Genomic DNA, 27,678 nt, shown 5'->3' on the forward strand with positions numbered 1-27,678 from the left:
TCTTGGCGTTTGACTTTTATTTTGTGCATCATCCTGCTGGTTTTCAAGGGCTCCTTTCTTGTATCTAAACTAGAAAAGATGTGATATAACTATTCTCTCATCTGTATATAATAATAAAATAGGGTGATGAATAACTTGCATTTGTGATTTAGGAGGGGAAATGAGGGCGGACTTGTACTTGCACACGGGGCAGTAAAGGCTACAACCATGAATGCAGTTGTCGGTTGAGCATGTCGGCTTGATATGCTGGCACTCTGATGCTCCAGATAAAAAGCTGACCCTCAGAAATTGTAAACATGGCCTGTATATTAACTCAAACCCAACCTAATTGTGGAACCCACCGTCGATAGTTAATGGTCAACCAGATGGGTTGAACAATATCCTTTGATTCATGGACATGTTGTATGTCAAAATAGGTGCCCAACTCATGGCTCAGTAGTGTAGACCCTGTGGGGTTCAACACTGAGGTCATGGTCTGTTTTGTTTTTTTGTTTTTGTTTTTTTTACACGCTCGCACCACTGGGATTTCACCACAATGGGTACTCTAACCCAAGACCTTGTGTTGAAACTTTTGTGAGTCTACCAATGATGCATAAGTGAGGACCCACTGAGTGTGTGTTAAAAAAAGCTGCATTTGATATTTTTCATTTAAAGTGGTCCATTAAATGTCCATTAATCCCATGGTAGGATAATTAAATAACCGTAGGTACCAGTTAATGGATAGTCTATACTGGGACTTCCACAGTTTAATTTAAATGACTTGTATGCAAACATATGCAATTCCTGAGTGCCTACCAATACATCACATACTTCTATAATATCATTATCGGTAAGGCGACCTTATTTTCTCTTGATGATTTCTCGGGAAAGCATGTATGCACTGCAACGGGCAAGAAGGGACAGTGGAGATCTAGTGAGGGCAACGACTGCCACTCCCTGCGAATCTTCCAGATAAAGGTCTTTCAGCAGACGGGTTGGATGTTGTATCTACCTGTGGTTGGTCATGACTGGTTGCTTGTGCCAAAGACTACGATCGTCCGTTCTCATCCTTTCGCGAGGATAGACTGCATTACTATTTCTGGCATGACGGAAGGAACGGGGAAAAATCATAGGATAGGGGTTCGAAATCCCCGTACATCTTACTCGTGTTGATGAGGATCTCAGCTCATGTTTTCTCGTCTCATTGGTTTCATCCGTTGTATTTGTGGTTCCCAAAAAAGGATGTTAATCAATGTGCCGCAAGGAAATTATAGGTGCTGGGCACACGTAGCTTACTTCTATCAAGCACGTGCCACGGGAGCCACAGTTAAGTGGCCACAAAAATCATGATCCTGACCATCACTTGTACCATACCTTTCCCTGTCAATGCGGGGCTGGGATTGTCTACTACCCCTCACCAGGACCTAGCTAAAGACAGTTCTGTTAGGGGATCTGTGGGGTCCACCGTGATGTATGTGTTTTATTCTCGCCGTTCATCCATTTTCTAAAAAAAAATTTAGTTGATGAGCTCATAAATAAGGCACATCAAATGGTCAAGTGGACTACACAGAATGATCTCTGTTTCACCGATAGCTCAACAAGATGAAGGAGGATAGAGGACAGTAACATCCAAAAGACAAAAAGTTCGATCTACCTTCACAAGAAGCATCATCCTGCCAAGTACAGTGTCGATTATGCGAAATGTCGTGAGACGCAGTCCTACATCAGTTATGCAATCATTTCATTCGATAAAAACAGAAAGGCCCATCTCTCCAAAAGATTTTCCAGTATCGTTAACTATAACCATACAAAATTTTTTTACAGAATCATTACGAGTTTTTTACAGAATCATTACGAGTTCAGAAGAATAAAAGGAAAGCCATCGCGACTAGCGAATGTTTGCTCACAACACCACTTGCAAAAGATTTCAAACAAACTCACGCATTAAGAATACTACAATTTGAGTCAGCTAGTCCTTCGAAGTGACAGTACACTGGCTTCGAATCAAATAATAGTTTGTCTTCTTCAATAGCGTCGGCAGCGCGACACTCACTTCCTCCTTCAATATCAAGACAGTCGAAGAATAAGAAAACAAAAATTTTATCAGCAGACATCAATCAACCTAATTAACCTTAACCAGATAAGCACATAGATGGTGTCCTTAATTTTCCAATAGTGACTGTTGTGAACAACATTGAACAACAAGTAGAAAGGCTACAACCGCGAGTGGTTAGATTTTAAGAACCGATGCCTGATATTACTCAGAATATAATGCAGGAAGAAATTCGACAGACGGTCATCGAAACCATTCATCCAGAGAAGAAGCGAGGTCAGAATCAAAAATTTCAATATCAGACGCCGTATCCTCGTGGAATAGAAGAAATGCCATTTCCCCCCAATTTCAAACATCCAGACTTTCAGAAATTTAATGGGAACGGATCACTAGAAGAACATATGATGCATTTCATAACAAAGATGAGAAATTTCTCTACAATTCCTCAATATTGTCTGCGATTATTCGGATCTTCTCTGACAGGAAGAGCTTTCAGATGGTATTCAAGTTTAATCCCAGAATCCATTTATACTTGGGAACAGATGCAGGATGTTTTTATATCAAACTTTTTCTCTTCTTACCGAGAAGTTAGTTTGACCGAATTGGCCTCTATTTGCCAAGAAGAAAATGAATCTATCGAAGAATTCATCAGTCGATAGAAGAACTTGGGGGCATCATGTCGACATCCTCTGCAGGAATCAGAACAAGTAAAACTATGTTTAGAAGGCATGAGACCAGACTGGCATGTAACCTGATTAGTAAAGATTGAAAAACCTTTCGTGATCTTACTACGAAGGCCTATGCTCTTGAAAAGATAATTGGAAGAATGTCTGCTTTTCAGTCATCATCAGCCAATATCATTCGGAAAAAAAGAAAATAAACAAGATTATCAGGATGTTGAAAGAGACAGTGATGAAGATGATAGAAATGGTCATGTGGTTATAATGACATATAAAAGGTCCATGCGAAATAAAGACCATATGAAGTATTTGTTTTCAAGAAAAGACATACTTCCTATGTTGAAACAATTGTTGGCTATGAAAAGTATTGAATTACCTCGGCTAAGACACCTCGAAGAAATTAAAAATATAAGAGGAATGAATTATTGTCTTATCACCGTACATTTGGACATCATACAGAAAATTGTAATGCCCTCAGGAAAAAGTTACAAAAGATGATTGATAGAGGAGAAATTGTGATGGAAGAATATGACAACAAAGCAAAGGTGAAGGGGTTGATTGCGTAGGTCAGCATAAACGCCCCTCGCAATTGTGCCCACCTGCATAGAAAATGATTGATAATGGCAAAATTTTCATAAGGAAAGCATAAAATATAAAAGAAGAAATGAGGGTACACACGCCTGATTAGTTCAAGACTGGGGGCAATACTAATCTTGGATGATCGGTATGAGGTAACGTGGCATCAACATACTTGTTAAAGATCGCAACATCGTGGTTTTGATTACGAAAATTACCAGAGCAATGCTTCCTAATCAAAAGGGGGCATGACAAATAGAAGAATGAAAATGCTGCAAAAGACAAAGTCATGTACTCCTCTTCATGTGAATGAATAGAAGGCGTAAGTTTTCAAGAAAAACTTCTCAAACGTATTAAGCGTTGAGAGGACCGCTGTCAAGCATTGATGATTACCTCTGATATCAATGATTGTCGTCGAACGCCGATAACTTTTGTCGAGTATCACTACGACGTTGATGATTATCGTCAAATTCGCCAAGCGTTGATGATTATCGCCAAAATTAGCAACTATCGCGGTCATCATCAATTGCTTATACAAACTTATTTTATCGAAATTGCTATCATCGTCAAGCTGATACACTATTTTAAATACGATATGAATGTTCTCAGAACATTATTAGCAGCGGCAAAATATCAATTATTGATTCACCATTTTTGACAGTGGAATAAAGCTATATGGCCAATCACATATAAAGTTGACGACAACGATGGTAGCTTATCATTTAAGGCAGCCTAACCAAGCCTTATGCGACCAACTATGCATAAGACCTATCATCATCGTTTATATATGACAGCAGCGAACGCTGAGCAGGTCTACATACAAAGCTTCAATGACTTAAAGAGCCCGAAATTGGCGATAAACTATAATTGCTCTTTGAGCCCAGCCCAAAATCGGCAATAAACTATGATTGCTCTTTGAGCCCAGCTCGAAATCGACAGTAAACTATAATTGCTCTTTGAGCCCAAATCTAGTCTAGTCAAGTTAGGATAAGTTCAGTTTTGTCCAGTTAAAGTATGGTCAATCAAAAGTACATTAGCTCCACTGCTCAAAAATCATAAACTGTGTGTAGTATCAAAATGCTGCAGATACATATTTCACTTTAGATATGCTCAAATATGCAATTGCCTGATGAAAATTTTAAATATTGAGTAAACAACATGCAAAAATGCGTTTATCTTGAATCAAGTTCAAATTACAGCAACAACAAATGCCTTCAAAATATTGACAATTATTTACTCAAAAGTTCAAATCTTCAAGATCAATTAATATATTGACAAGAGCTGTGATGACTTTTTGTCTCTTGCCTTCTTGATGATAGAGAAATATTATCGCACAAGTTGCTCAAAGGCAACAGAGAAATGTCAGGCCCGTATCCTAGACCGTACCATTCCTTAGGCTTCCGCGGTCCTCCCGGTCGAATTTCGGTGACCCGCGATCTGTAATCGGTATTTGCGCACGATCTTGAGTTGCATCCCGTTGATCTGAATTGGATCGACCCAAGAGTTGTACTAGTGCGACCGCGTCGTCGTCGCGGTTCCGACTCCGCGTCTCTCACGCCGAGGCGATACTTAAGTCAGGAGATGTGGGCTCGCGTTCAGTTCAAGGAAAAAGCCGCGCGTTGCGAATTCTGAGAGAATCTCTACCACATGTCCCATCAATCACATCTCATGTCAAGTACACATCACCCCATCCCCAAGTACAACCACCCCTCCCCCAAAGTCAACTCTTTCTTACAACCAAGTACACCCATCCATCACTCACCATCCCTCTCTCCCATCACTTCTTTCTCTCTCATTCTCTAAGCAAGAAACCGTCAATGGCTTCCATGGGAGAGAAGCTTCCACTCCCTACCACTCAATCCAACCCTTCAAAGCGAATCTCAACCGTTAAAATCCACCCCTTGGAGCTCTAGATTGCATCGGTGGAAGGAGGAGTCCGAGAAGATTAAAGGTGAGTGATTTTATGATTTGAGGGCCCACACATGGTGGGACCCATCTTGATGTATGCATTGTATGGAGGGGCCCATAGTGGCGGGGTCCCTTCGCTATTCCGTTCTCTCTCATTCTCTCTCTCTCTCTCTTGATGTGTGGCCCACCTTGATGGACCCCACCACGAAGTATGTATTTTATATCCATGCCTACCATCCGTGGGGCCCACTTTATTGATGTCCAGAAGGTGGCTGGACGGTCCAGCGCTGTTGGCACCGTCCAGCAGCCTAGACGAGAAAGGAAAACACAATTAGCAGCTTGATCCAGAGCTTTGTGGGCCACCCACATATGATGCATGTGTTTTATCTAAACCATCCATCCATTGCTAGACGGTGGGACCCAGCTACACATGTGGGGTCTCCACTGTCCAGCTATGGCATGTGGACACATACCTTGATGTATGAATTACAATCCACACCGTCCAAAGATAGGACGGTGGGTCCCCCTGCTGTTTGACACCAGTAGCTATGAGCTGCCATGATGTATGTGTTTTATACACACCACCTACACGTGTGGGGCCCACAGGGATGTATGTATTTTATACCTACAGTGGAAGTGGACCACACTGTGATGTATGTTTTGTATTCTAGGCCGTCCGTGCTTGGATGGTTCTGTGGGACCCCACCATGTTTTATGCATTTTATCCACACCGACAATGTATAGATGGTGCTAATTTACCTGGACAATGTTTGGACAGTGCTGATCATCATTAGGGTGCCATGTGCCCCATAGAATGATGTGTACAATAATACACATGTTGCACCTGCAACTATTGAAATGATTTTAGATGTAACCAAGCTCTCATCTATGAGGCCCACTTTGTTGTATTGTGACCCATTTGTCAGGCCCACTTTGATGTATTTTGTGGCCCATTCGAGAGGCCCACCTTCATATACTTGTGGCCCATCAATGAGGCCCACCTTGATATATTTATAGCCCATCTATGAGGCCCATTAGTGCAGCCCATTGATGCGGCCTACTTGTTGTATATGAGGCCTATTGGTGTGGCTCAATGATGCGACCCACCGTGATGTGTATGTTATCAAGGTCGTTCTTTGGCTGGACCGCTGGTAGGCACCTGTGATGAGTAGGCCCACTTGTTGCATGTGCGAGGCCACATGTGATGTATATTTGAGGCCCACCTATTGGCTAATTGAGGCCCACTTGTTGAATTTTAAGGCCCACCTGTTGGCTAATTAAGGCCCACCTGTTGGATATTTGAGGCCCACCTGTTGGATATTTGAAGCCCACCTGTTATGTATTTACGACCCATATGTCGTGGCCCATTGTGATGTATTTGTGGCCTATGGAGCAAGGCCCATTGTGATGTATATTAGGCCCATGTGAGAGGCCCATTGTGATGTAGCTCTTGAGTGAGGCCCAGGTGTTATATATATTAGGCTCTTGTGTGAGACCATGGGTTCATTATATGTTAGGCTCTATGTGAGTCATTCCTTGGGGGTAATGTTGGTTAAATGTCCACATTGTCAAGGTCGATTGTCGATGCCGGTTATTGATACCAATTATGAGTATGTGATAGCATGGCATCATGATATATGATCATACGCATCATTTGCATTTTTGTTATGAGATATGATTGACCATTGCATATGTCATAGTATCGGTGGTTTATGGGACTTCCTGATAGGCAGAGTTATCCCACATGAGCACACGGTATGCGCAGGAATTATGCAGATTGGACTGCATGACTCATACATCTTGCATTGTGTGATGATGATTACTGTACGCCCTTGCGACATCAAGGCCGTAGCCTCCATAGGTATATCGTGGATGACCAGATGGGACACCGAAAATATGTTATTATCGTCGGGCTGCCATAGATGGCACTGAGTGAAAATCTCTAAACCCTCTTGGTACCAGAGGACGCCCCAATGTCGAGACCAAATGGATATACATGAGCTCTTAAGTGCCGAATACCAGGAGGTTACGTCTCCCACTATGTCGTGGTCGGTTGGGAGGGGGTGTGGCCTTACCCGCCCGAGGGAGTAAGCATAACTAGGCTGAGTTTGACCGGCTCGAGGAATGAGTCCGCTATCGACGAGCCGGGTAGGTATTGGCAGACTACTGGCCAGGCGGATAGTGAGGTCTCTTCCACTTACCTAGTTGTGCGCTTGATGGAGCGGTAGGTGGCGTTGAGTATACTAGACCCCAGTGATGATCCCAAAGAGGAACCGTACTGATATATGGAGTTATTGAGCATGAGTTGCATACTTATTCATTCATTCACTATCCACTCGGGCTGGTGGTGCGCAACTATTTATTACGTGTACCTTCGCAATGGCCAGGATTTCAGTTGGGGCGCGCGACTAACCTAAGATCAGGAGTCTACTACATTGAGTCTGACTATCCAAATTTAGGTATAGGACTGGTTTGGATAAAAGTCCCTTGTGATGGACCCCATAGTCTGCGATACTACGTACTATCATCCCGACTTCACTTCAGCTTGGTCATTTCATTCGTACCGCATAATTGCATTACTTCCGCGGCATTTAGCATTTTGGGTTGCCATGTTTCTGCATTTATATGGCCTAGATACGGTTGACGGTATTCGTGGACTCATCAGGATTTGCATATTGCATTGCATCATCGACATCTGATATTTGGCTTACTGTCTCCGCATTGCATAGCTGATCTACATTGCTTCATTAGTATATGATATTATTTTTATATTTTTGCATCGCATAGCCTGGATAAGGCTGATGGTATTTATGGGCCTATCAGTATATTTTCGCTTACTCTGATATCATATGATTCATGACATTGTCAGTATTTTCGCTTACTCTAATTACTTTGATATTGCTCACTTGACACTTACCTTGTGCACACACTTTCACCACTCTCTAAGCTTTTTATAAGCTTATACACGATAGATGCGTGCAGGTGGCATTAGGTTGCAGCAATACCGAGCATGGAGCGGGCAGCGGTCTCCTTGAGCTTTGATTTTGGCATATGTATTTCCCTTTCAGCAATGTATTCAAAAGTTTATATTAGTGGATATGTGATGATGATGTTGCCTTTGTGATTTGGGTATACTTGTGGTTATGCTTCTTATGAGACAAATGTACGTTGAAAAATCCTCCTTGTAGGATCTCAGTATCGGAACTTGGTGTATGGGCTCTGGGAGCCGAGAATGGGGTACTACGGAGGCTGTTGGCACCGAATTTGGCAATCGAAAATTTTGTGAGCCCAATTTTTAGGTTTGGGGCGTAACATAATAAACTAGCGAAGAATCATCATTCTCTCCCGGACAATTTAAAGATTTAGATATATTCTTTCGATTCGTTAAATGAGCAGTAAAGATTATCCATCCTTCAAGGGTATCAACAAGCTTCACTTCGGAAGTATTATCTTCTGAAAAAATATTTATGCGAAGTTGACTTGGAAAGGGGGCATGATCTATGTCTTCAAAGTAATCTATGCCTTGGTCTTTTAATAATCTTTTATGCGTGACGGGAGAATTCATATGCCGAGAATTATGAAGCAAGATCCAGCGTGAACATTCAAAAGTTGCTTTTATATTAAGGCCCAATTATATGATCCGATGCTGTAACTTCTTAAGACTCCGAGTACCAAATCTGATGGAGAGACAAAGAACAAACGGAATTATCATTAGTAACTTCTATGGCCTTCAGAAAGTTATTAAATAAAAATTGAAAAAAGTCTTATCTATTTTTCAGAATCAACGAAAATCCAAGGAAAAGTCTATGCCAAGGAGCACAAACTAGAAAAGCGCGGTTGGACCTTTGGAGCTAGAGATGACATCTCCAAAAGCGCGATATAATGAGCAAAGAATGCAATGCGAAGCACGATGACAAGCGCAAAGATGAAATGATTAAATTATTATCATATTGCGAATATCACAATCGGCCTAAAAAGAGAAGAAGCTTTCAATATATTTAAAAAATTATCAATATTTCATAAAGCTAAAATTGAAAATTTATAGTCTTGAGATACTAATTTTGATTAATTTGGCAGGAAAGACTATCATTCGAAAGCTTGGGTTATGCAGATCATGAATAAAGGAGACAATCGAAAAAGTTGTTGCAGTTGGAGCAGCATTAAAGAACAATTCCCTAGATACAGAGCTGAAGGAAAGAGTCGCCGGAGTTGATCAAAGAGACCGTTGCAATAACAACGGTGTTGAAAGATAGTTCTCTGGTCAAGTTACTCAAAGATGAAGTCGCCATAATTGTTACAGTGGCAAGTTTCGATGAAAAGAGAATTTTATCCTCTCTAGTGAAGCATCCGCTCGATGCTGCTGGCAGGGGGCATTCAAGTCTTCCGTTCGAGCGCAATCATTCAAATCTTCCGTTCGAGCGGGATCATTCAAGTCTTCCGTTTGAGCGCGATCATTCAAGTCTTCCGTTTGAACGCGAGTATTCCAGTCTTCCGATCGAACGCGATCATTCGATCTTCTGGTCAAGTATGATCATTTAATCTTCCATGCAAGCATGATCATCTAATCATCTTTCAGTTGCAGTTCATTCAGTTCTTCGGTCGGAGGAAGATCGATCCTCCATTTGATTTCAGGAATCAATCAAAGAAGGATCGAGGGGGCATCTGTTGAGGCATAAAAAAATATTCCATTGTATGTCCATTGCATTGGTCAGAGAATTCCATGGTGCAGATCCTTTCCAGGGTTGTATACTCCTTATTTTCGTAAAAAGCAGTGACTGGGGGTATTTTGGTAAAAATCAGTGATTGGGAGTATTTTCGGTAAAAATCAGTGAATGGGGGTATTTTGGTAAAAAGCAGTGACCGAGGGTATTTTAGTAAAAAGAAATGAGTGAGGGTATTTTAGTAAAAAGAAGTGAAGAGAGTATTTTGGTAAAAAAGGATGCATGAGTGTCATTTTAATGAAGAAGTGGTTGTACACTACTATTTAAGGAAAAATGGTTGAACACGAGGGTGGAAGTTACATGAAGAAAGAAGTGGTGATCACTATTATATAAGAGAGAGATGCCTATAAATGCCCCACCCCATGCCACATTTGAGGGGTTGTTGTTAGTGGTTGGAAGACAAGGAGGTTGTAGGAAAAGAAGGAAGGAAGATAAGAGACAAGAGAGATAGAAGGAGTTTGTGTGTAACCACGCAATGGAAGTTGTTTGCGTGCAACCGCACAATGAAGGTTGGAGAGAAACTCCTTTGCGCCACTCTCCATGGGAGTTTGTCCAAATGTAAAGCATTTGCGCCACTTCTTAAGGAGAGCCTTTGCACGTTCCACTTTGCAGAAAACCTTTGCGAGAGCCTACGCAACCATTTCTGCAAAGAAACCCTTTGCGCGAACCCGCGCAACCATTCCTGCAAAAGCCTCCATGCACCACCTCTTTCTCTCCTTGTCTTGAAGACGGGCTTTTGTTGTCTTAATGGATACTCCATGCGCCACCTCTTTCTCTCCTTGTCTTGAAGACAGGCTTTGGTTGTCTTAATGGATACTCCATGCGCCACATCTTTCTCTCCTTGTCTTAATGCGAGGCTTTGTTGTCCTGAAGCCTACCACATGCGCCACTCCTTGTGGGAACTTGTCCTAATGCCTGGTTCTTATCCTAAAGTAAACCTTGTGCACTCCACATTCCCTATCTAAACCTTGTGCACTCCACATTTCAAAGGTGTGCGGTTTGCGCTCCACATTTCAAGGGGTGTGCACTCCACATTTCAAGGTTGTGCGGTTTGTGCTCCACATTTTAAGGGTTGTGCGCTCCACATTTCAAGGGGAGTGCACAACCTTTCTGATGGAGTACCATGTGTTCACAAGTGTTTTCTCAAATGTGCACTCACACAACTCAGAATCAAGGGCTTTGAGTTCGCATAATCAAGCCCGCACAACCTATCCACCTTGGCGATGGACATCAAAAGCGTTGAAATACTGCTGAAATTACCATTAGACTGTCTTTTCTTTCATGAATTATGTTAATTCATTGTATTCTGTCTTTAGAATTAAGGGAAAGCGAGGATGTAAATGAACTCAGAATAAGATATCTTGTGATCATTGTTCTCTCATCGAATTATTTGTTTATCATCGAATAATTCCCCTAAATCAAACGCATTTATTTTTTTGTCGAAACAGTCCTATTTCTTTAGATTCCTCCATGAAATCCTATATGGTTAAGAGAGAATATCTCTCCACTATAGAAGTTTTGGGTGGCTCCTCTGGATCCATATGGACTAATATGGTTTTTCGTCCATCCTTGATGAAAATATATACATTATCTTACCTTTTATGAGTGGCGTCACGATCGGATAGCCAAGGTCGATCGAGTAGCATGTGACAGGCCTCCATATTAACTACATCACATATTACTTCGTCTTTATAATGTTTTTCAATTGAAAAGGATATAGTGCACTGTTCAGTTACCTTCATTTCGCTAACCTTCTTGATCCAATTGATAATATATGGGGAGGGATGACGCTCTGTCTTTAATTGTAACTTTTCCACCATGACCTTAGAGACGATGTTATCGTCACTCCCACTATTAATGATCACTTCATAAACTTTTTGATTCACGTACACCTAGATCGGAAGATGTTATGCCGTGTGGGTGTATTTTTTTCCTTGGTGCATACAATAGCTGCCTCACGACGAGCGACTCGTCGTAATCTTGTTGAACCCAACCTATCTCATCTTCCTCATCCTCTATGGTGTGCTCTTGTTCCTCAACATCTGGGTCTTCATCAGCATTTTCAGCACTACCGTCATTAATGGTGAGGTTCACCACTTGTCATTGGGGACAGGTATTTAATAGGTGACCCAGTTGGCCACAATGATAGCGATTGTTGGGTCTTGGTCGAGCAAAGGGGTTCGGGATCATGCTTAGACTAGCAGCAGTCGATACCCCCATTAGGGTCTACCTTGCCCACTTCCCTGATCTCGGTTCATGGGTGTAAGAGGTTGAGTGTGCACTCATACAGGCTCTTTCCCTCTGGGCTGTGGAGTTCCCTGTGACGGACATGCCGCAGCGACTTTGGTGGTAGGATAGGTCCGTGTGTTAGGGCGTTCAAGCTGTACTTCTGCTCGGGTAGCCAATTTGATTGCATCATTCATCGTCTATACGGCCTGTATCTGGACCCGATCTTGAATCGCCATATGCAATCCTTTGTTAAATCAGACTACTTGCTACGATTCAGTCTCGACCAAATCGTTATGCGCCGCCAAACGGTAGAAAACTTATGCATAATCTCTCACCTACCGACTACCCTGCCGACAATTTTGGTATTGTTGGAATAGTACCTGATCATAGTCGCTAGGGAGAAATCGTGCGTATAGTAGCTACTTCATCCGCTACCATGTGTGAATTGGTGTTTTTGTCTGTCTTGTCCGTGCGAGTTGTAATTGCTCCCACGAAGCCGAAGCTCCTCCCTTCAACTTGTAGGCCACAAGTTTGACATTCTTCATTTAAGGGATTTCCATATTGTCGAAGAATTGCTCAACTTCAGAATGCCAATCAAGAAAATCCTCAATGTGAAGTTGGCCATTGAAACCAGGGATTCGACCTTCATCCTGAACTCTCGATTTGACCGATCTACTCTATCACCTCCTTGTCTGGGATGTTGGAGGATCATGTTATCGACCTCCTCGTCATTGGATTCCCCTTCCTTAGGAATGGCCTGTTGATTTACTGCAGATATCATCCTGCGATCAGGCTGATCATGAGTTCCAACATATGCTGGTGGCGAATCGCCGCTAGGAACACGGAGCTGCCATAGGGCCTCCGTTATGCAATCCTTCATGCGATCGATGGAAGCCTGCAACCCTTGCACAACCTTCAAATTCTCTCGTTGTACCACTTCGAAAGCCGTCGTGATTAAAAGATGATTTCATAGAGCACTGTCCATGGGATTGTTGCTTGACCCGTCGTTAGAAGACATAGAAAAAGCCTCGCTCGTATACCCAATTGACGCAGGGAAGGATGTGTAGAGGTCGAGCACCGTCTTCTTATAGGATACTAATCCGAATCCATGGAGTTTCTCTGGACTCCTCATAGAGAATTCTCGAATCCACGAGAAAAGAAATAATAAAATAGAAGTAAATTCTAGAAAATTCGTAATTTGATTGATGATTGAAATAAATGAGTCTACGACCCTTTAAATAGGGATATTAAGCCATGGGAGAAGTTTCAGAATCAAACTACAACTACAACTCCTAGAATTCATGACTTACTATGTATAGATGGTCGTGATCTCTACCGGTGCGCATGGTTTTCAGCCAAAAATAGTAAGTGTCCTATTTGGTCGAATCATGACATTTCCCTAATTATTCTTAAGCACTTTTCATGTTGGATGCAACTCTTAAAACCCAACGGATGAAGAGTTATAACCAAACTAAAACTTACTATAACTAGTAAAAATGAAATTAAAACAGGAATTTGACCGTCGATTTGATGGTATTTCACAAATTTGGCATGCGCAACCAGGGGTTGGGTGGCTGCTCGTCCTACCCCAAAATCATATATGGTATGTCCAATAGTTCATTCCGGTTTGCGAGATATGTCTGTTTTAAGTGCGGTCTGGATCACTTCTGCCGTGTGGGCTTTTTCTGATCCATTTTGGCCATGAAACTGTGCGCGATCCGCTCTACATTAGATTCTCCTTGTAACAAACAATTGAGTTTGGGATCGCATCTTACGAAAGATAAATCTCTTTGGATCACCCTGATGTCATCGCAGTAGGGCATGATACAAGTAAGAATTGGATGGTGGGCCTCTTAGTCCACCGGATCGGCATGACTTGAGGATTTGTTTTTGACGGTCATGATGATATGTACTTACATCAGGGTGGACACTACAATCTGGCTTCCCGTCCAAGGTCAGTTTTTCCTTTCGACCACTGGTCGATGCTCGTGAGCTGATGAATGTGATCTACGTGCATGACGTACTGCCTTGAAGGAGTTGACTGGTTTGACTGGTCATGGTAGGCTGCATCTGATTGAAATTACTTCATTCATCCAAACACACGCATCAGCGATGGTGACGGTACGCTGCATTTTGTCGGTGAAATGTAGATGTGTACATAGTCGAACCAAGTCGAGCTCAGCCAGTGGCTGACCCAGTGACCGAACCAAGTTGAGCTGAACAGTCAGGCTTGAGGACTCCTCAAGCCAAGCCGAGTTCGAGCTTGTGCAACATTTTCTCAAACACATACATACATGGAGTGCACCTACAATTTCTTACAATATGCAAAACAGCAGCAGCAATTTATAGGTATTTTATCAAACACTCGATGGGTAGCATCAAAATTAAAATACAAAGGTAGTTTTATCATGTAAAGTTTTTTTTTTTTGGTAGTGATTTGTTTCGTATCTTACCTTCCTCACCACCAGCCGATCCTGCAGAGAATATATGCACCAGAAACAATACTTCGTTGAGTCATTTCATCAAACACTTAGTGAGCAACGTCAATATCAAAATAACCAAGTCACCAAACTGATTTGATCCGAGTTCAATTCAAGTTGAGGTTTGATCCGAGTCGATTTGAGCTCAGACAAGCACAAACTCAGCTAGAAATTTTTTCGAGCTCCAAAAATCAGCTCAACTTGGCTTGAACTCAGTTTTGAACTGAGTCAAAACGAGCTTTTACAAGTCGAGTCCAGCGAGTTAACCGAGCTAACTCGGTTTGTGTACAACTCTAGTGAAATGTAATTGGTAATCAATGCTCAATTGCAATGCACTACTGCAGTAAACATAGAAACGGTAATCATTGCTCAATTGCAATGTACTACTGTGGTAAACGTAAAAACAAACAGGTAAATGAAAACTTATGACTGATACATTATTATTATTATTTTTTTTTGTAATTTTTTAAATCCAAAATATACAAATATATGTATTTTAGCATTTCTTGGAATTTCATTGAGAAATTTCACTGTTTTCCCATGTTTTCTCAACGTTTCCCTGCATTTCCATTTAGAAGTGATCTCAATATAGTATTGGTATCCTCAGCCAGCAAAACTTGTAGCGTCATTGGGGTCCATATGAAGGTGGGTTCATTGTAAATTACGCTAAGCTTCAGTTTTTGTTTGAGACCCACGGTTAGTTAATCCAAACCATTAACCTTGATAGGCCTTGACTTGGATGGTGGACGGACGGCCTTAAAATTTGTCACAATATGGAAAATACGAGTCTTCCAATATCTGACTGCGGAATGTAATTAGTAAAGAAGTCATTTTATTATCCCACAAAAATATTCTTGCTTTAGCTTGAAATGAAAAAGAAAACTGTATTTCATGCAAAACAAATCTGAGACAAACACAAATTTTGTTTTTATTTCCATGCTATTTCATGAAAATGAAAATGTCCTTTTCAAATTTGTTGAGTTTCCGTCTTTTATTTTCACTGTGTTCCAAAACAGGCCCCAATTAACTGAGGGCCTGTTTAGGAGCTTAGACTTGGAATGCATTGAGGGCCCATTTGGGAGCCTGGATTTGGAATGCATTGTAATCCAAATCACGATTACATTGGAATCAAGGTGATTCTGTATCCTACCCGAATTTTCTATTTGGGAGCTTGTATTTGGAGGGCATTGGAAATCTTTGGTATATTCAAAGGACGTAGATTTGATTAACTAAATTAGTTTTTATATCCCAAATTAGTATACATACATGATATTTTATAAAATGATTGTAATAAGCCCATTAAAATATATATTTTAGCCAAAAAAGAGAATTTTGAGCCTTGGGTGGGCCACAAATGCAAGAATCACAAACATGTGACTCATCAATGTTTTTTAACCGTCCATTTATATATCTAATGTTTGGATGGTTCGGATCATTCTATTGATGTGATTTTAGTGTTGCAGACAATAATTAAATTGTTTTGGAGTATGATCAGCGTGCCATGCGTATAATTGATTAATAACCTAGAGACACCTTTGTTACATGTGTGACTTTTATATCCTTAAAAAGAATGCAAAATAGGCATTTCCTTTGGATTACACTAGAATCCCAGCAAAATGCTGTGATTTCAAAACACACTAAAAAGGTAAATTTGAAATGCCTCCGATTCCAAGACTCGTGAGTTGGCTTGCCAACTTGATCCACTCAACACAACTTGACAAAACTCGAACCAAGTTACTTGTGGACTAAATGGCATTTCACTAGAAAAATAATTTTAAAAAAGAAAAAAAAGAAGGGCGGAGAAGACGAGATTTGAATGCTGGACCTCATAACCCAGGTGTGTGTGTGTGTCATCACCACCTTGCCATGTGCCGTTTTGTTATAACTTCAAACCATTTTTTATTCTCAGACTATTCCAAGCATACGTTAATAATCTAGAAACTTCTTAATTTAACTATTAAAGCTCAAGTTGATTGGAGTCGAATCTTCTGGTCAGCCTAACCTGGGCCAAACATCAAGTCAAGAGTTTCTGGGTTTTGGAACTGTGATATTGGGCGCAGCTATCTCAGTACATTTAATTATAAAAGACCCCATTGAAGACGGGAGTGAGGTACAACAAGGTCATTTCCGTCCACCGCCCTTCTCACGGAGCCGTACGTGGACGTTACCGCTCATACAGCTCCCAGCCAGCAAGCAGTTAGCCTTCCTCTACAAAAAGGGGGGGGAAAATGGATTTAAATGACTATACAGGAAACAAAAGAATTACATATTGACACTAATTCTCAAACATGCCTTTATCTGACATTCTGGGAGATTCAGTTCCATTAACTAGAGGCTTGTTTGATGGATTATAATTACCTAGGATGCTATAATCAAAGTCATCATCATCATCGTCATCTTCTCTGTCTCTGTCACTTTCTTCATCCTCATTAGCTTCTTTCTTCATCCCTTTCGAACGGGTTTCTCTGCGCATGCGCTGCTTAATGGCCTCTTCGTAGGACATTTCGTACCAAACATTTCCCTTGCCAACAATGGATTTATTGTGAGCATCGGTCATTCTCTCCTGTTTGCTCTTCTCTGAGTTCTTGGGTTCACCCCAGTAGTCGTAACGGTACAAGGCACTGGTCGGGTCGTAGCGATCCTTACTGAAGAAACTGTCCTCAACATACCTTCCTGGCTCCTCCACAGGGAGACCAAGAGCTTGGCGGCTGCAAAGAAAGCATAGGTCAGCTTCACTGATTAAATATTATTGATATGAAACTTTTACTGGTTAATTGAGAAATCTAATTATTAGAGGGAATGAAGAAGTGCATTGTGATACACATTTCTTCATAAGACAGTTACAGAAAAATCTATGCAGCATGCCATTTCCAGTGAACCCAACTGGGAGCTAGTCCTGAAATACAAATTATTCTTCGTTGAATGTTTATCTCATTGTTTGATAACTTGGTGAGTCAACTAGGGACTCAGCTGAGTTGACTCTGATCAACCAAAAGCTTGGCTGATTCACATTATGGATCGTATACAAAACTCGACCAAACCAGAGGTCTGTGGTGCTATTGTTTCTTTCTATAAGGATTTACTCTCGAGTCCATAGGTGGTCAGACCTAGATTATAAAATCTGGAGTTTGTGTTGATGGCCAGAGATGAGGCTGCTTTCCTTAAAAGGGCAATTCGGAGGAGCAGGTTAAGATAGCTATTAAGGATCTTGGGTGGGATAAAGCTCCATGCCCTGATGGTCATCCTATAGCCTTCAAATTTTTGGGGACATGGTGAAGAAGGATCTGCTGGACTTTTATTAGTGAGTTTTATGAGATCGGCAAGTCATCTTTGGAATTGGATGCCACTTTTATTGCTCTCGTCTCTAGAAAGTAAGGTATAGATTGCATTAAAGACTTCCAGCCAATTTGCCTTATCACTGCCCCTTACAAGATCCTTGCAAAAATCTTAGCAACCACGTTCAGGACCATTTTGCGTATGTTGATTTCTAAACAGAAAAGTGCTTCCATGGAAGGGAGGCAAATTTTGGAAAGTTCTTTGACAGCCAATGCAACTATTGACTCTCGGCATAGGGAAGGAAAAAGTGGTGTGGTTTGCAAGTTAGACTTGAAGAAGGCTTATGATCACTTGTATTGGGCTTTTTTTGGATTATTTGTTGGGTAGAATGGGGTGTGGGCCTAAATGGAGAAGCTAAATTCAGGAATGAGTGGGTTTGGCCAAATTTTCAGTCTTAATCAATGGGTCTCCTCAAGTCAACTAGGGGACTAAGGCAAGGAGACCTGCTATCTCCATTCTTATTTGTTGATGTGGCTAAGGCTTTGAGTAGAATGTCACCAAAGGAGTTAGATCTGTTTTAGAATATTCTTTTTGTTTCTTTCCCAACATAAACCCCACAACATGCCACAAGGTACCATTCCCAAAAAATGCATCTTTGATAAAAAGAACCCCAGCAACTGATTAGCGTGAGGAAAGAGCAACTGAGGACCCAAGCAACACCAAATTGTAGGAAGACAAATCCCCCAGCCATATAACAGAGCAGAAACAAGTGATCCACACTTTTTCATTTTTTTTCTAGCACATGGCGCACATGTTAGGCAAAGGGAATCTTATGTTTTTCATATTGTCCAGCATGAGAATCTTATTTAGCTGTAGCAACCCATGCTAATACTTGCACTCTTGGCATGATAGGAGCAAGCCAAACTATGCCGGATTCTCTTCTAAACATTGATCTCATAGATGAGGCACCATTAGAAGACCTCTTCCAAATATTCTGGTCCCCTGCTACCAAATCAATAGTGACTTTAGACACCATACTCGTGACATTTTTGTAGAGGCTAAGTTCATTCTCCTAAAGATCTCTCCAGAGCCTGATATCCCACACTATGACTCGCTGTAGAATCCATAGCAGTTGCTGAAAATTTCCACTATTGATTTTTTTACTCCTAGAGCTATGACGGAATACAATAAAAAGCAGGTCAGGCAAACTTCTAAGTTTCAAAAATTCAAGCACTATTATCAAATTTGCAATGAACATCTAACAATTACAACAATATACTTTCACAGATGGCATAACAATGAGACGATTCTTTGGCTCCATGCATCCTATGATATAGAGATGGTTTAGCTTAATTGTAATGATCAGGGAACATGTATTGCCAATTGAAATTTGTGTTTGACTGCTTTTTACATTTACAAGAATAAGCAGATGGAAATCCAACTTATCAAAATGAATAATTACTAGTTGATGGAAACAAATAAAGACAGAACATACATGCCACTATTAGAATCGAAGCAGATAAATTCGATTATTAGACTTGAAAAAAAAAATGAAAAAACAAAAAACTAAGAACTAAGGATAAGAATACCAGCTAATATCTCTTATAAGTGCTTCTCTTTCCTCAAATGATCGGCGCCAATGAATTAGGTCATACTCATCCATCTCAATATTTCGTCTCAACTTCGTTACTTTATATTCTTCTCCTCTATCTTGTGCTTCTTTCTTTAGTTTGTTATTGAGCTGCATCAAAAGCAAACAGTGTTGAAATTTCATGAATCATGCCACATGATTTCATTAATAGTTGGTACATAAGCGGGTCTTTGGGTGTCTCTGCCATTTGAGATGGGTCAGATTTGCTCCACGCTCGTAAGTTACATCCAAATGGTACCTAAACCTTTATTAACCATAATTTGGAAAAGAACGCAGAATAATCATAACATGTGCTATATTAACAATCATTAATGAAAATACTTCTATAAGCAGTGTGAAGGATGAATACAGTGATAATTCAAGAATAGTTTAACCGTACATGGGTGTAGAGAAAGGAGTAATTATGCTTAAAAATTGACAAAAATTAGTGCGTATCCAGCACATTAGACAGTAGAAGCAGACTGACCTGTCGCTCAGCACGGGCAGCATCAATGTCAAGTTCCTTCACATTTGTTTTCTGCCATGAAAGTCTTCAGCAGTCAAAACCAGGATCCTTAAGGTCCATTCGCAAGCTGGTAAGGCCCAGTTTGGGCAATCCACCAAATATGGATAGTAGCAATCCACAAAATATGGATAGTAGCCTTTGTCACCGCTTAGAATGAGAATAGAATGATGAGAAGACGGTTACTGCATTCTTATTTCAGACTGCATTTTGCAAACAGAAGAGTTTCTTTCATCCTGCCATCTGCTTTTATTGGGATGCAGTCACGTCCGCAAAATGCGCATGGACTGGTGCCCTCGGTTCCCTTCCTCATTCTACACTATATTCAAGCAGGTGATACTTATATTATCTAAAGTTTTAAAAAATGGTACTCAATGTAAGGTTAACAAGAAAGGTGCTACTCACCAGTATTATCTTTGGGAGAAGAGTTTTCTTAAAATATGCTTTAGTATATTGCACGCTGTTTTCTTCATCAAAATCTGTGTCCTGAGCTGACTCTGTTTTCTTCTTGTCTTTATACTTATCAGGATTTGCCTCTTCATCATCCAAAATCATTTGCTCTGCGACATGCAGCTGCCATAACTGCATAGCAAGCAAACAATTGTCACATCAATAATCAGGCTCAACATAAAGTAGACTGCTGGTCCGGAAGGATGAACCTATTAGGCAACATGCACATGGTATAGCACCTAACAAAATGATAAAAAAAAAAAAAAGAGCAAAAGGCGGTCCTAGAACTTTTCAGTATCCGTTGTAACTAGAGTACAAATGCATAGGCAGGGGCTATTTCCAGCCCAGCCCGTGACTAGGCCCAGGCTAAGGCCAGCCCTCTAGCTAACCATATAGGCCAAGAAATGGCCGAGCGAACAGCCGAGTGCCCAACCAAACAGTTCTCAATAAGTCAACCCAGGCCAGACTGCTTTCTTGGGCCATTAAGCATATTCAAGCCGAAGCCTTGTTGAATTAGCAATTGGGCCTCAAAAACCTCATGTCTAGGCCCAGTTCATGGACCTCAAACTCTTCACCACAAATCCATCCCAACCCACTTCCAATCTTATTGTTGTCACAGAAAAACATTTGGACAGGAAAAGAAATAATATACTCATGGGTGAGTCTGGACTTGAAATACCTTATCAACATATGGATGATTAGACAACAAAGGCTGGTCTTCCACTTTATCTGCTGGTCTTTTTCTAGGAACAGGTGGTCTTCCAGAATCCCGCTGCAAAAAGAAGCATGCCACAATTAGAATTATAAAGCTAACAAAGCATATCACTGAAAGGAAACGCGCCAATAAAGGGATATACAAATTAAGGTTCATGTTAATTCAGGTACATAGTGAAATTCAACAGATCAATTAACCAGTTAGCGAACATGACCTGATAGTCTCTTCAACTGAACTGATTGTCTCTTCAACTCATTCTTTCAAATTAATGGGTTCGAACTTCAAAGGTACTTCTGAAAACAGTTTTAGTTTTGCAAGGAAAGATATTTGATATAATTTATTTATTTATTTTGAAAGGAAACTGAATTTTTATTAAAAGAAGCACCAAGATGGCACAAAAGCTAGAACTGAAACAAAAAGGAACAATTACACCCCTCGGGGGATTTTATACAAGAGACCCATTCAACAACAAAAGCCCCTAGCCTTGTTAAAGACCTCCATCGCTGACTTAGATTTGTTTTGGAAGCATCTCCTATTTCTTTCTCCCCAAATCACTTTCTTGCCAAGCCCCACTCTGTGCCAGATCATGAAGAGCTCTCCAATTGAACCTAGCAAAACCCATGCCATATCAAAAGGCCTGAAAAACCCGCACCACATCTTCCACACAACTGTGCAATGGATAAAAAGGTGGTCAATTGTCTTCACATCTGCCATGCATATATTCAGAAGAACCATTGCCCTCCATTAAAGATTATCAATGGTCAGCACTTTCTTCCTCGCGCTAGCCAAAACAATGGCCACAACTTTCGAGGGAGCCCCATAATGCCAAATATGCATAAGGAACACCCCCTGGTGATGAGCGAAGCACCACATAAAAAGATCAAACTGAAAAGTGGCCTGATTTGTCCTTTAACCGGACCATCCTGTCTTGATCTTCTCTCATCAGGAAGTAGTGTTGGAGACAATCCAACAACGCCACGAACTCCTCCACTTCCCCATCGGAAAAGTTCCTTTAGCATGAAGGGGGCCAAATAACAACATTGCCCCTAAACGAGAACCATTAGGCAACCAAAATGTTATCCTCTAGAGAGAGGCGAGCTAAATTTGAGAACATCTACCAAGGGGGGTTTACCCAACTGACACATCTTTTCAAAAGCAAATCCCCTCCCCATTACCAAGGGAGGACCTAACCCCCTCCTTAGACCTTGCCTTCAACATTGAGAACCCTTTCCAGATTCCTAACACCCGATAGAGAGACGAGTCTTTTGTCCACTAACCTCTTTACTTGACTACCGTACTTATCTGCAATGACCTCCCTCCACAAGGTTCCCTCTTCCAATCCTAATCTCCACAACCATTTTCCAGAAGAGCCTTGTTCACCTTATCCAGGTCCCTGATCCGAACCTCCCCTTCTTCGTAACGGTTGCACACTTCTTCCCAAGCCAGAATGTGGAACTTCTTCATATCTTCTAAACCTTACCGCAAGAAACTCAAACTTTCTACTTTAACTAGAACAGATTTTGGACAGCTAAAGAGAGACATGAAATACAATGGCATGTTCGATAATGCTGCCTTGATGAGAATAAGCTAACCACCAAAGGACAAGTACTGACTCTTCCATCTTGATAATTTCCTTTCGAACCACTCCACAACAACGTCCCACAAATGCTTTGCCGGTTTTCCAATGTAGAGTGGCAGCCCATAGTTAGTTGAAGGAAAAGTTCCCATACTACGACCAAAGATCCAGCCATCCGCTCTACATCTTCCATAGACATCCGCACACCCAGTATCTCACTCTTGGCAACGTTGACTTAGAGGCTCGAAACTGCTTCAGAATGTAGTATGATTGTGCTAAGCTTGTCCACCATGGTTGCGTCTACCTCACAAAACATAATTGTATCATCCACAAATTGAAGGTGGGAGGGTCTCATCATGTCAATCCTAAACCCGTGGATAAGGCATGCCTCTTGCTCTTTAGCCAACATTCTACCCAATGCTTCGACCACTAACACGAACAAATAGGAGGAGAGTGTATCGCCTACCTGAATACCTCTCGAGGGCTTGAAGAATCCCTTGGGGGACTTGTTGACCAACACCGAAAATCTAGCCGATTAGACACCCTCACCCAGCTCCTCCACTTACATTTGCACCCCAGCTGACCCAGCATATAGTCTAGGAATCTCCAGTTGACATGATCATAGGCTTTCTCTATATCCAGCTTACATACTATGCCATTCACACCTTCCCTGTAACAGGAATCTATGCATTCATGAGCGATGAGAGTACTATCTAATATTTGTCTATTGCAATAAATGCACCTTGAATTTTGGAGTTGGCATTGCCCAACACTGCATGGACTGATAGCCAACGTTCTTACAATGATCATATATGAACACCACCATGGACTGATAGCCAACGTTCTTACAATGATCATATGTGAACAATGCCATGGACTGATAGCCAACGTTCTTACAATGATCATATATGATCAAACACTAGTTTTGGTATAACCAACGTGGAAACCAACGGGAACTTCTCCACCTACCCTATCAAGACCAAAAACCTATCTAAATTGGACATCATTGCTTTATATTTTCCATTAGTCCATGTAAATTTACCATCCGCCATCTAAAGGTTGACCAACTCATGCAAGTACACCCACCCTAAAAAGTCCTTTATTCTGTGTGAAATTCTCTCACCACTGGATTTTTCATAAATTCCCCCAAATGCTCCACGACACTTCAAACCTCCAACGAACCATGTTGAGCTTTGCTTAGAAATGCCGTCTTTTTTGCTACTTTTGTACCATATATAGTTGTGAAACACCACAAGAATCTTGTCGCTCCACCCTTAAGGATTATCAAAACCAAGAAGGATCCCCTCCACCAGTCCTCCAAAGTCTAGACTGATGTGTCCCATGCCACCACAATCCCCTCAGCTGATCCCACAGCATTGATGGACACCCACTCCTTCAAGCTCACACCCTATGAAGAGTCCATTCCCCTATCTAGCTCGGAACTTAGTCTCTTGGAACAAAATGATCTTAGCCTTCCACCGTTGGCAAACATCCCCGATCTTCTCCCTTTTCAGTTGGCATCCCAACCCCCTTACATTCTAACATGATATCTTCATTTTGCAAATTGTTTGGTCCCTTCATGACCCTACTAACTAAACCCTCGCCCTCATAATTATTTCAGAAGCAAGGCCTGCCAATTCCTTATGACCTTTAGGGGATCTCTGGACTTTCCTTTGTAACAACGGAGGAGACTTCATACTACCATGATCCTTCACAAATTGGAAGAATGCGTAACACATGCCAATTTACCTACCAGATTCATTGCAACCCGCAGGCAGCACTTCCCTTTTGCCACCATCACTTGATCTGCTTCCTTTCCTCCAGCCACTATCTTATGTTCACTAGCTATGCTGAGACTCAGATCCAATTGTCCTCTTTCACCACAACTTGGAGTAGTGTTATTTCTAGCACCTCCCTCAAGATCTTTTCCCCATTCTGACCCCCTTTGAATGCCACCCCGACAAGCCCATTCCCTAATTCTAGCTCGCTAGCCTAAGGGATCGGTACCTGCACCTGCAACAACAAACCATTATCAGTTCCTTCACTCAATGAATGGATAATTGTGGCTTCCTCACTTCCTTGTTTGATGGCCATTTCCACCTTCAAAGACCATGACGAAACTCCCTCGATGGCGTGGGACAACCATGAATAAAGGCCCAGGTTGAGGTTAGAAAGCTGGAACACATCTCGAGCTTAAAAGGGGATATTCACACGTGATGGGACTTAAGTCCCATTCCTAACATGTCGCATTGGGTGGGGATGCACGTGCCAATGACAACACTTGCAAGAGATCTCCAACCTCCACATCACCTAGGATACAAGGGCCAACAAGTGGTGCTTCGACACCAATCAACTTGATGTTGTCTTCTATAGGACGCGTCTTCCGCAAACAGTGCCTCAACAACCAACCTAATGCCGAGTGAGGCACCTGGCATCCAGACCACCGAAGTTGTCCAAGCCTCCTCTCCAGACCTGACATCATCCCCAAACCTGTTAGTTTGCATGCTATGTCAAATGGAGCCCGTTCCTTACATTAATCAAGACCTATCCTCTATCACAGCTGCAAAGAGGTTAACATCTAGACTACATGTCTCCTGGCTAGAGGTGCCAATGTCGTTTACCCCTCCTCTTTCTACTCCTACTCCTTCCTACCAACTTCCCTTCTCCTTTTTCCTCCCCCCTACACCCTTAGCCACCACATCCTTACAAGAAACTCAGTTCCAACCACATACTCACCTTCTCCATCTATCTCCTTGATCTTCCTCTTAGCAATCCACTTCCTTTTAGCCTCTCTAATCTCCGCTCTCTTCGCAATGTACTTGTTAGCCATCTCTAGCTCCTACCTAGCCTGCCGAATAGACAACGTCTCTTAAAGCTTTTCTGATGCAGAGCAACCACCACCTTGGCAGCCTCCACCTTCTCAAGGCGCACTAAGGTGAAGCCGTGAACCTTCTCGGATCCTCTTTCCTGCTGAATCACCACCTCTCATATTGAACCCTCGTTCCCGAAATCCCTTTTGAAGTTAAGCTCCATCCACCCCTCCAGGAATTTTTCAACGAAGAGGGTTAAGAGCTAAAGAAAGGGCATGGGAGAAGCCTCACAGGCCTTTGCCCTCCACTTTAATCCATTCCCCAACATCACCTCCCTTTACTGCCCTGGCAGCCCTGCTACCTGAGGTCCCTCTCCCCCTCCTACTCTATACCCCTTCCTTGGCAACTTCTTCCTCAAGAGCTTCCCCTTCCCTTTCACCTTGTCGACATCTCCCCCATGATGGGAACATCATGCACACGCGCACGCACACCACCCCCCCTACACACGTACGTACGCAAAAGGAGGGCCCCACCATCGATCTGGCTCGATGACGACATCCAGGGAGGGCATCCTAGCTAGAAGATGAAGTTTTGGTTCAAAAGGGTGGGCTCGATAGTCAAGAAAAGCCCATCATGGGATCTTATGATCGTGGCCCACTCGTCGGATTGATTTCATATTTTAGGTTTTGCTTACTGTTATTATTTAAAACATCATGAACGCTTTAGATTTCTTTGTTTGGTTTTTATTTTAGTTTACTTCATCGCCAAGTAATAGGTTGCGCACATGGCCCAAGTTTAGGGGTATAGGGTTTTCCCTATAAATAGGCATCCCTTGTAGTTCTTTGGATTAATTGAAGCTTAATAAAAATTCTTGCTTTATTTTTCTACTCACTTAGTGAGTTGTGAAAGAATTCAAAAGTGGGTGCGAAGCCCTCCATTTTCGAAGGGCTAACTACGTGGTGTGTAGCCACATCTATCCTTATCCGTCCCTACCCTTTCCATCCATATATCTCATTTCTATCATCGTTATTACTTTGAATTTCTCAGCTTTTGCAGCTATTCATCCCCCTACAGCCAGTTTCCAGAATTTAGACCTGTAAGAGGGCTGAAACTTCGGTGGAGCACTACACCTCGATTATGTCGGATCGTCGTCAAACTTGAAGGGATTGGAGGTCTCCCCTGGCCGACCAAGGCTTAAGTGTCACTTTAGGGAGGCAGGCTTCCATCACACGTGCGGCCAGCCCACCCACGCATGTGCGTTAGCCTCGGGTCACCATCTGCATATAGGAGCTTTCACCGAGTTAGGTTTTCCTCTAGTTTTCCTCTTTTCATTCCTATTTCCTAAACCCTATCCTTAGTTTGCATTAGCCCTAATTTATTTGCCCCTTTTTTTTCACCCTAGGGTTCCTTGAATTGAGATTGGAGAATCCCTTGGATTAGGGATTGTTTGCTATGCATGTGTGGTTGATTTCTATTTCCCTTTGAGCATCATTTGGTTTATAATTTTTATTGGTCCAGTCCTAGCCTACGTAGGCCTGGAGCCGCATAGATTCCCCTTTACTTGAATGTTTGGACTTTTTATGTGAGATATGGAATTTGTGTAATTGTTTCTGAACTAAGGTGATTTTAAGCTTGAAATCTCACACATCATGTTTAATTTCATGTCCTGGATCAAATTTTGATGGGGACATCATGCGCACACGCGCACGCACACCACCCCCTACGCACGTACATATGCGGAAGGAGGGCCCCACCATCGATCTGGCTTGATGACGACGTCCAGGGAGGGCATCCTAGCTAGAAGATGAAGTTTTGAATCAAAAGGGTGAGCCTGATAGTTAAGAAAAGTCCATCATGGGATCTCATGATCATGGCCCACTCGTCGTATTGATTTCATATTTTAGGTGTTGCTTATTGTTATTATTTAAAACATCATGAATGCTTTAGATTTCTTTGTTTGGTTTTTATTTTAATTTACTTTATTGCCAAGTAATAGGTTGCGCATATGGCGCGAGTTTAGGGGTATAGGGTTTTTCCTATAAATAGGCACCCCTTGTAATTCTTTGGATTCA

At 41.8% G+C, this 27,678-nt stretch overlaps 1 protein-coding gene across 2 annotated transcripts in view; it reads right to left on the reverse strand.

Annotated features, from left to right (window-relative positions):
* Nucleotides 1–16,869: 16,869 nt before the first annotated feature.
* Nucleotides 16,870–27,678, reverse strand: part of LOC131239929 (protein PLASTID TRANSCRIPTIONALLY ACTIVE 10) — a 60,594-nt gene continuing 49,785 nt past the window's right edge. For both annotated transcript variants that reach the window (XM_058237870.1, XM_058237869.1), the window contains 5 exons: nt 21,185–21,277; nt 20,461–20,637; nt 20,020–20,070; nt 19,492–19,643; nt 16,870–17,334 (listed from right to left, as the gene is read on the reverse strand). In XM_058237870.1, the coding sequence (XP_058093853.1) occupies nt 16,902–17,334; nt 19,492–19,643; nt 20,020–20,070; nt 20,461–20,637; nt 21,185–21,277 (906 nt within the window). In that variant the 3' untranslated portion in view covers nt 16,870–16,901. The remainder of the gene's footprint in view (nt 17,335–19,491; nt 19,644–20,019; nt 20,071–20,460; nt 20,638–21,184; nt 21,278–27,678) is intronic.

Source organism: Magnolia sinica, chromosome 3 (genome assembly GCF_029962835.1).
Source record: "Magnolia sinica isolate HGM2019 chromosome 3, MsV1, whole genome shotgun sequence".
Classification (NCBI taxonomy): Eukaryota; Viridiplantae; Streptophyta; class Magnoliopsida; order Magnoliales; family Magnoliaceae; genus Magnolia; species Magnolia sinica.